General features: G+C 33.9%; 1 protein-coding gene across 1 annotated transcript; it reads left to right on the forward strand.

Annotated features, from left to right (window-relative positions):
• Positions 1 to 310: 310 nt before the first annotated feature.
• On the forward strand, positions 311 to 6,905 carry SLITRK6 (SLIT and NTRK like family member 6). Its single transcript, XM_004276831.3, has 2 exons — positions 311 to 810; positions 3,162 to 6,905. The coding sequence occupies exon 2, from the start codon at positions 3,185 to 3,187 to the stop codon at positions 5,711 to 5,713; it is 2,529 nt and encodes an 842-aa protein (XP_004276879.1). The 5' UTR covers positions 311 to 810; positions 3,162 to 3,184; the 3' UTR covers positions 5,714 to 6,905.
• Positions 6,906 to 10,342: the final 3,437 nt, after the last annotated feature.

The following is a 10,342-nucleotide window of genomic DNA, read 5'->3' on the forward strand; positions in this document are numbered from 1 at the left end:
TATTGGTAGCATACTTGCAGTTTTTCTGCACACATGTGCAAACAGTACAGTACTGTTAGATGAGAATTTAATATAGTGTATTATTTAGCCTGCTGTATAACACAATATTATTAAACATTTAAAGAAACATGTAATTATTCGCATCAAAATTCACTTGCACTGTATTTGGTATTTAAAGGGAGAGGAAAAACCATTTGCCAGAGGAGGAGTTGAGTCCCAAGGTGGAGCTGTCTCTTGTGTTAAATGACACTGGCCTATTAAAGCGCTCTGATGGGGAAGGGCTTAAAGGCTGAGTCAAAAGCCAAGAAGTCTATTTACGCCTACCTCCCAGCCCTTGGCAATCTGACTAATAACAAACTGAACTAACAAGAAAGACTAGAAAGGGAGAAAAGAGAACATTGCTGCAGCTTGCATCTACAGCCTAAGAAAGCAAGAGTGATCAATCCCAGCTCTGTTACACATCTTGTTTATTTACTGCACTCGGCAGCTTGCAAATGGTTAACTATATGCAAAAAAAGTCAGCATAGCTGTGAAGTATGCCGTGAATTTTAATTGGGGAATAAAAGGACAACTGCTTCAGGATGATCTAGTATGCACTCTGCTTGAAATATTTTCAATGAAATGCTCAGCATTTTGTGTTTGACCAGAGGTTTTAACTTTATAAAGCGATGGGACTTGCCAAAAAGTGATATTTGAGAAGAAAGTACGTGGTGGTCGGTGTTTTCTTTTTTAATAAAGAAATTGAATTTACTTTGAACATCTCTTCCAGCTGTGCATTACAGATAACGTCAGGAAGTCTTTGCTTTACAGGTAAGATGAATGTTTCCAGGCTTTCCTTATACATATTTTTGCATTATCCCAAAGTGATTGAATTTCTGTTTGCCTCTTTAAAAAAAAATAACTTTGCATTAAAGGATATCCAGTTTCATTCTTGCTCACTGGCACAACTAATGCTGTAGCAGATGCCTGTTTTCTGTGAGCAGCAGACATTTAGTCCAACAGCTGGCTGTAGAGAAGAACAAGTAAAATAATATGCTACTATTTCTTTTACAGCATGCAGTTTGTTATGGGAAACTGAATTATTTGTGCTTTTTGAAGGGAAGATTACTTCCAAACACCATTGTTGTATTTGAAATACAAGCACAATATGAAAAGATTCTTTGTATTTTGTATACCACTTTTATTTTTTCCTGACTTGAAAATATGTAAATAGAGATTTTTTTACCTCTTTAACACTGTATCAGATTGTCAATATAGAACCACTTTTCACATTTGTGTGTATTTCTGAAAAGACTAGAAACTGTTCCCTAGGACATTTTGAAGAGCATAAAATGCACATAAGATTAAAAAAAAATAACGAGAGGAGAGAGTCTCATCTGGAAGTTATTTACTCTTTTCTTAAGATACTGTGCCTGGTGAAATGCATAGTATTCTTTCTTGGTAATCTATGGAAAAGTAGTTTCAGTGTTTGTGGATGCTAATCCACAAGATGAAGACTTCCAACTTCAAGCTGCTTGATTCTAAGCATAGCCCTCAGAGCTGTTTAAAATCAAACTATTTCCCTATGGAAACATTCAGCCTGTTAACTTTCCCTTTATATAGAAAGGGACTCTATTGTTTGATGTCTTTGGTTGCCTTTTACCTTTCAGGAACTTCATACTATACATGTTTTCAATAAGACAATGTATTTTCATGGAGTGAAAGTTTGTTTTCAGGATTATTGATTGGATTCTGGGATGTATTATCTAATTGTGATTTTTAATTAGATTCAAAGTTCACATTCCATCCAGAAACATGAAAGCAATTATCATTTCCAAAAGTCGAATAGTTGTAAGATGTGGTGTTTCTTTACCTTTCGATTTAGTCTATATAAATTTAAAGTGCAATATTTAAAAGAAGGGAATAAAATTAGATACCATTAGACTTCAAAGTATTTACCACACCACTGCTGTCATTTTAGAGTTAGAATTTTTTTTTTAATTGCTATGTCAGGTGCAGGTATTACATTTTTAAGGAGTTGGAATATGTGATATTGTTATCTTGAACTGTCATTTTTTATTTCCTGAATTAGAGATATCCTCAAATATTTTAATATAGTGAAGCTTGCTTTATAGTTCATTGTTTGCAACATTAAGCCTCATAATAAAGATCAACTGCTTAACTATGTGATGACATTCAGTGCCCTAAAACCTGGTTCAAGACCTCATTAGGGAGTCATTTGCTAGAAATTTATATGAGGCATTGTTTGTTCTTTTATAATAGCCTGAAATATGTGTTAAAGATCAATTTTTCTTCTTTATTTTTTATGATATTAACCTTATCCATAGTAGAATTTAAAAGTAGCAGTGAATATTCCACCTCTAGAAATTCAATATAAAGTGTGACTGAAGTGAAATTTGAATGGATGCCTTTAAGCATATATATCTGATACTACAAGGCTTATACAAACTGCCCTAGACAACATAGTTAAAACAAAATCTTTTATAAAGTTCAACTTTACTATATAGAGACATATTTTTTCTCAAAGTTTTTAAATAAATAATGGAATTAATAAGTATCTTAAGCCAAAATCAACGCAGGTTAAACACAGAGTTATTAGATGTTATATTGTGATATCCAGTTCAAAAACAAAACTAAAGGAAGTGTATAATGCATGCAAACATACATTCCTTCTAACGATCATCTTTGAATTCCCTACAGGTCTCTCTGCTTCTGGCTAATACCTACATATTTGTCTTTTATTGTAATCCTTCAGCCTTAGATTCATCTAGTTTGAGCTAAAAAATAAAAAAAGCCAGGGTCTTCTCAAGTATACATTTTTGTATCATATCAAAGTATCAATGGTCCATTTAGCCAACACCCCTCATGTCTATTAAAATGCAGATTATTTGGTAGATTTGAGACAATTGAGTTGACATTTTAAATTCTCCCTGACCTAAATTTTAGATTTTTATCACAATGCAAGTTAAAAGTAAAATAAACCTGCCAGTCATAATATTTGTAAAAAGTAAAAGAAAATGTGGACTCAGCAATGTATTTATATATTCAGAATAATAATATTTTGCCTTTTAGAGGAAAACCTATCATTTTGAAAATGTCAGATTCATTTCCTCCCTGCTCCTGGCCACTGAAGCCCATTGCTATTGCATTTTATCTTACAGAATCAGATCCATCACAGGACAACATGAAACTTTGGAGTCATCTCTTGTATTCATCTCTCCTTGCCTGTATATCATCACAGTCCCAATCACCAATGTCCTCTGCCTCAGCCAGAGGTTCTTGTGACTCTCTTTGCAATTGTGAGGAAAAAGACAGCACGATGCTAATAAATTGTGAAGAGAAAGGTATCAAGAAGTTATCCCAAATAAGCGTGCCACCATCACGACCTTTCCACTTAAGTTTAGTAAATAATGGTTTGACAATGCTTCACACAAATGACTTTTCTGGGCTTACCAATGCTATCTCAATACACCTTGGATTTAACAATATTGCAGATATTGAGACTGGTGCATTTAATGGCCTTGGCCTTCTTAAGCAACTTCACATCAATCACAATTCTTTAGAAATTCTTAAAGAGGATACTTTCCATGGACTGGAAAACCTGGAATTCCTACAAGCAGATAACAATTTTATTACAGTGATTGAACCAAGTGCCTTTAGCAAGCTCAACAGACTTAAAGTGTTAATTTTAAATGACAATGCTATTGAGAGTCTTCCTCCAAACATATTTCGATTTGTTCCTTTAACCCATCTAGATCTTCGTGGAAATCAGTTGCAAACATTGCCTTATGTTGGTTTTTTAGAACACATTGGCAGAATATTGGATCTCCAGTTGGAGGACAATAAATGGGCCTGCAATTGTGACTTATTACAGCTAAAACTTTGGTTGGAAAACATGCCCCCTCAGTCTATAATTGGTGATATTGTGTGCAACAGCCCTCCATTTTTCAAAGGAAGCATACTGAGCCGGCTGAAAAAGGAATCAATTTGCTCCACTCCACCAGTGTTTGAAGAACACGAGGACCCTTCAGGATCATTACATCTGGCAGTAACATCTTCAATAAGTGATGGTGGCATGTCAACCAAGACCACGTCTCTTTCAAAACCACCCACCAAAGCACCAGGTTTAATACCTTATATTACAAAGCCATTCACTCAACTTCCAGGACTCTACTGTCCTATTCCTTGTAACTGCAAAGTACTCTCCCCATCAGGACTTCTAATACACTGTCAAGAGCGCAATATTGAAAGCTTATCAGATCTAAAACCTCCTCCGCAAAATCCTAGAAAGCTTATTCTGGCAGGGAATATTATTCATACCTTAATGAAGTCTGATCTAGTGGAATACTTCACTTTGGAAATGCTTCACTTGGGAAACAATCGCATTGAGGTTCTCGAAGAAGGATCGTTTGTGAATTTAACAAGATTACAAAAGCTCTATCTGAATGGTAACCATCTGACTAAATTAAGTGGAGGGATGTTCCTTGGTCTCCACAATCTTGAGTACTTATATCTTGAATACAATGGCGTTAAGGAAATATTACCTGGTAGCTTCAACCCAATGCCTAAACTTAAAGTCCTCTATTTAAACAACAACCTCCTGCAAGTTTTACCACCACATATTTTTTCAGGGGTTCCTCTTATGAGGGTAAACCTTAAAACAAACCAATTTACCCATCTACCTGTAAGTAATATCTTGGATGACCTTGATTTACTGACCCAGATTGACCTTGAGGACAACCCCTGGGATTGTTCCTGTGACCTGGTTGGATTGCAGCAATGGATACAAAAATTAAGTAAGAACACAGTGACAGATGAAATACTCTGCACCTCTCCAGAGCACCTAGACAAAAAGGAATTGAGAGCACTTAACAGTGAACTTCTTTGCCCAGGTTTGGTCAATAACCCATCCTTGCCAACTCAGACTAGTTACGTAATGGTCAATACTCCTACAGCCACAACTACAGCGGACACTATTTTTAAATCACTTACCGATGCTGTACCACTATCTGTTTTAATACTAGGACTGCTGATTGTATTCATAACTATCGTGTTCTGTGCTGCAGGGATAGTGGTTCTTGTTCTCCACCGTAGGAGAAGATACAAAAAGAAACAAGCTGATGAACAGATGAGAGACAACAGTCCTGTGCATCTCCAGTATAGCATGTACGGCCATAAAACAACTCACCACACTACTGAGAGACCCACAGCATCACTCTATGAGCAGCACATGGTGAGCCCTGTGGTTCACGTCTATAGAAGCCCATCCTTTGGCTCAAAGCATCTGGAAGAAGAAGAAGAAAGGAATGAGAAAGAGGGAAGTGATGCAAAACATCTCCAAAGAAGTCTCTTAGAACGAGAAAATCATTCCCCTCTCACAGGATCAAATATGAAGTACAAAGTCACAGACAAATCCACTGAATTTTTATCCTTCCAGGATGCCAGTTCGTTATATAGGAACATTTTAGAGAGAGAAAGAGACCTTCAGCAACTGGGAATCACAGAATACCTAAGGAAAAACATTGCTCAAGTTCAGCCTGATATGGAGGTACATTATCCAGGAGCCCATGAAGAGTTAAAGTTGATGGAGACATTAATGTACTCAAGGCCGAGGAAGGTATTAGTGGAACAGACTAAAAATGAGTATTTTGAGCTGAAAGCTAACTTACATGCTGAACCTGACTACTTAGAAGTCCTGGAGCAGCAAACATAGAGAGTTAGAAGGCTTTTGCAGAAATGCTGTGATTCTGTCTTAAGTCTAGACCTTGTAAATAAGTGCCTTATATGAGTGTATCATCAATCAGAACTTAAGCACAGCAGTAATCCTATGGGGAAAAAAGAATAAAAAGAAACTCAGGGATAACTGGGAGAAGCCATTGCATTGTCTTCAGGCAATTTTATCTATCCCCAATAAAATAAATCCTTGCATGTAAATCATTCAAGGATTATAGTAATATTTTCCCATATACATAAAGTGTTTCACAGAAGTCCTCTTGCACATCTAAAAGGGTTCAAAATTTAAGCAACCCTTATTTTCTTGAGTTATATTATCCATGGATTAAATAGAATTGGATTTTGTCGTTTAAAAAGTATACCTATATATGTAATTATAATATGTAAGAAATATATTGTTTATAAAACCAGTATATATACCACAAAAATGTAAATTCTTAGATACACCTAGTTTTCTTGCAATAAAGGCAAAAGGAACTGGAACTTTAAAATTACAAATAGTAACAGTAAAGAAAAAATGGAAGGTTGAATTATATAGGCTATGAGTGGCTCAAAACTTTGAACCTTTGATGATTAAAAATGCCCCTGCTATGCTTTCTGAATTTAAAAATGGAAATGATTAACAGTTCAGGTGGAATGGATAAGAAAACTTTTTGGTTTTTCTGCACATTTTGTGTGGACAATCTTGTTAATGCTGCTGTGAATTAAGGTACGTCATTTGTGCTCAAAGTTTAATTCTTATTCTTGGGATATTTTAAAAATGCTACTGATATTCAACTGTAAATATGATTAGTGCATCTATTAAGTTTGGTTTCTTTCATAGCATTAATCCTTTGTAAATTTGAATACCACAGTAGAAATATGTTTCTTGTGGCAAGTAAGAATTTGCTGGTGTAAAACAAATAGGAAATATTATTTTATTTTTATTGATGTAAACTGGTAGTTGCCATAAATTAGTAGCAAAAGGAACATATAAAGGGTAAGTAGTTTAAGTTGCCTCAAGACTGGGACAACGTAGCTTTATTTTACAAGAAAGTATAGCTAGATTTTTATGAACTATTTATTCTGTACAGTTTTGTATATTTTTGGTTCACAAAGGTAATTATTCTTGGGTGCCTTTCAAGAAAATTAAAAATACTGCTAACTACAATAAAACTAAAATTAAAACCCTCTTTTTAAATGTGCTTTCTTCAGTTAGTCTAATCTGTAATTCAGTCAAGTCAAGATTAACGCATACACATGCACGCAGGCACACAAGCACAAACAAGCAAAAACAAGATTTCTGTTTGTCGTCACCCACACAGAAGCAGTTTCTTCACCATGTGCAAAAAGGCCATTAAGTGTCTCAATGTGATTGACATGGAACCAAACTTTAAGTCTGACCCGTGGTTTTCCCTTTCTGGCAAATCATTTTCCCACTCAATACAAATAGAAATGATTTTATTTTCTTCTTTCTGATTATAGAATCAATCATACAGCAGATTTTCACAAGGCAAAACGGATTTAAGATAATTTAGTTCTGTTTCCTGAACACCACTCAGATCCGTGCACAGGGTTAGGAAGGAACATATTTCCTATGAGGAAGGATGTTTTTAATTTACTTTACACTATTTTAGTGATTCGTGAATGTTCTATTAAATGTGTTGGTCTTCAACACTCAACTTTCTGCACTACTAGCTAAATATACATTGTTTCTTTGATTTTGAATGAGAAGACTTCCCTGTTAAAAACAGTAGGAGCCTGTGTGGCATGGTATGAAGAACAGTTATGAGTTCATTATGACATCATATCACTAAGTTTTTAAAAAATCATTGCATATATTAATATAAAGCAATAAAATATTATATATTAAAAGGTCCATTGAAAACCTAAATTTCTCCAGTAACTTTTAAGGTTGGAAAGGACAAAGATGGGAATTCTTTTTTAAATTAACACTTACTAAAAGGAAATCTGAGTGCATATGTAATGCTTATATGTTTATCCACTAAAAAATATTCAGCACAATAATTAGTAAACCCTCCAAAGCATAAATTTAAATGTTACACTCGAAAGAAAAGAACAAATCAAGAGCAGAATTCATGTTATTGCTCAGTAGAGTATCTGCCAATATTTCCTGATCCTAATCAAGTGCATAGAGGTATTAGAGAGACTTAAGAAATCCCCATGCCTGCAGGATCATTGGAATGGATCCATGAATGCAGACAGAGACATGTCCTCAGGAACATTCTTCTCTTTTGAGTGATGGAAATATTTTTTTTAAATCTTCGTTCATTGTATATATAATATTCAGTCTTCAACTTAAAATCAAAGACAGAACAAAGTTGCTTATGGAGTCATGTAAAAATATCCTCCAAATTAGGTTCAACCCCAATACTGAAATCCTATAAGAGTCTGGATATTACTTACAATGATGTAGGAATAGTTATGGTTTCCAAAGAGTAAGAGTAAGGGCTTAACTGTTTAATTCATGATGGAACTTTTCTTATGTAATTTGTTTCCCTACTACAAGTAGTTGAGAGTTGGGAACTCTAGTGATGGTCTTTACCTCTTAATGGGTCTTGTGACTGGTGATAATCACTCAGAACTTTGGTTATTTTACCTGTATTTCATGTCTTCTCCCTCCCACTACAGAATAATTTTAATTATATTCCCTGTTTGATTATTTACTTACAAGGCCAAGGTGGTCTCTTTCTGCAAGTAATTGTCAGATTCAGAGTCCTAAATCCTAATTCTTCAGCCTTATTTATATTGTACCTGGGCATTCAAAAAAAATTAGACTTCTCATTAACCAAGGATTCTTTTTTTTTTAAATTTAAACAGAAGTTACATTTTGTTCACTGCATATCAGGGCAAGCTCTGATTCATGTCTGAATCTTGAATGTTTGTAGTACTGTGATAGTAGTGTATAATCATACTGGATGAAACCCTTTCGATTCTGTCAATCTGTTAGACACAAATTGTATTAATGTGTATTTAACAAATTACTTTCACTACATAACCATGAAAATACTTATTGGAAATTTATGAGTGTTCTTCAGGTATCTTCCATTGATCTCCATACTGGGATGATAATTTTGCAATCTATATAAAAAAGGATTATATCAATAATGCTGATTCTCCCTCTTGAATCAATCTCATATCACAAAGTTTTTCCTTGTTGCTCTAATAGTAAGTAAATGGAAGTAGCAGTATCATCTAAGCTGCTCTCATGCTTTGATTCAATTACTTTAAAATGCTTAAGCTTTAATCCAGGATTGACGAAAGTGATATGACTATCCCCTTGTCATTAAAAAGAAAATTTTTTAATATACTGGTTTATATCTTTACATATATTGGGTTGGCCAAAAAGTTCATTCGGGTTTTCCCGTAAGCTGTTACAGAAAAACCTGAATGAACTTTTTGGCAATACATACATAATTATATATATAAATATATATGATACATATATATATTTTTTGGAGAACTACTAAAGATGAAATAGATAATGATAGATAGTCTCATATGTGTAATTTATTTGTATTATTTATTATTCTATGATAACTAATAGAGGTATAATCAAAGGTACTTTTAAAAGAAGAATACCAATAACGCAGAATTGTTGGACAATAATCTGGTTTTTTTTTAACACAAACAAATATATATCTAAGGGAAGATCACAATATTTCTTATATGTAAGACTTTCTACATAATTATCTTTGGAGGAGGCTGTTCTGTACATGAAAAGGAGTATCCATGTTCAGAAAATCCTGACTATTTAGAGAAGTTTGGATCTCCTGGTAATTGGGAAATGGTTTTACAATGAATTTGAGGTTTCTTCTCTATTTCTTTTCCCTGAACACTTTGTTGGTTCAAGCATGAATGGCTGCAGTTTTCTTCTTAAGAAGATGGAATATCATACAAGGACAATCTTTTACAATAGGAAAGGAGACAGTTACAAGGAGGAGTGGTCCTATATATCTGGGCAGCCAAATCAAGAATGATCTCTTTAATGAGGAGCACACATGTGATTAAAAATACAATGTTTCTTTGTGACTTTTTAATTCCATACATCCTGAAATATAGATATTTGTCCAAATATTCCCTGAGACTTATAACTATAATAAATTATAGGACATAATAGTTGTTTATCATTGAATTATAAGATGATTATATTATTAAAATTATATTCTTTAACAACTTTCTGTCTTATATGGAAATAAACTCCATTATCTATTCTCTAGAACCCATCTAGTTTTTTAAAGTTGAATTTATATTTACTATACACACATCTATTCTATGTATGTGGAACATAGAGGAGACTGCCAGATGTAGAATCCTTTTCTAGCTGCTTTGAAAGTATAAACAATTAGAAAAATACTCTTCTGTTAGTGAATGTCAACAGATTAGTGAATAAAGAATGGAAACAATTCAAAACAACAAACTGCACACACATATACAGAATCATTCATGTATTTCCAATTTAAATGATTTAAAATTGCACAATTTTTAAATAGAGAATTATTTCAGAAATGTGAAATATGGAAAGCAGAAGACCTGACCTTCCACAAATAATTATTGCCTCTTACATCTCTAAGGCTCTACCAGTGAGAAAATTGATTATCTGTAAATG

This window comes from Orcinus orca, chromosome 18 (genome assembly GCF_937001465.1).
Source record: "Orcinus orca chromosome 18, mOrcOrc1.1, whole genome shotgun sequence".
NCBI classification, from domain to species: domain Eukaryota; kingdom Metazoa; phylum Chordata; class Mammalia; order Artiodactyla; family Delphinidae; genus Orcinus; species Orcinus orca.

Coding starts and splice junctions, on each gene's coding strand:
- SLITRK6 (XM_004276831.3), top strand. CDS start 3,185: ATGAAACTTTGGAGTCATCTCTTGTATTCATCTCTCCTTGCCTGTATA.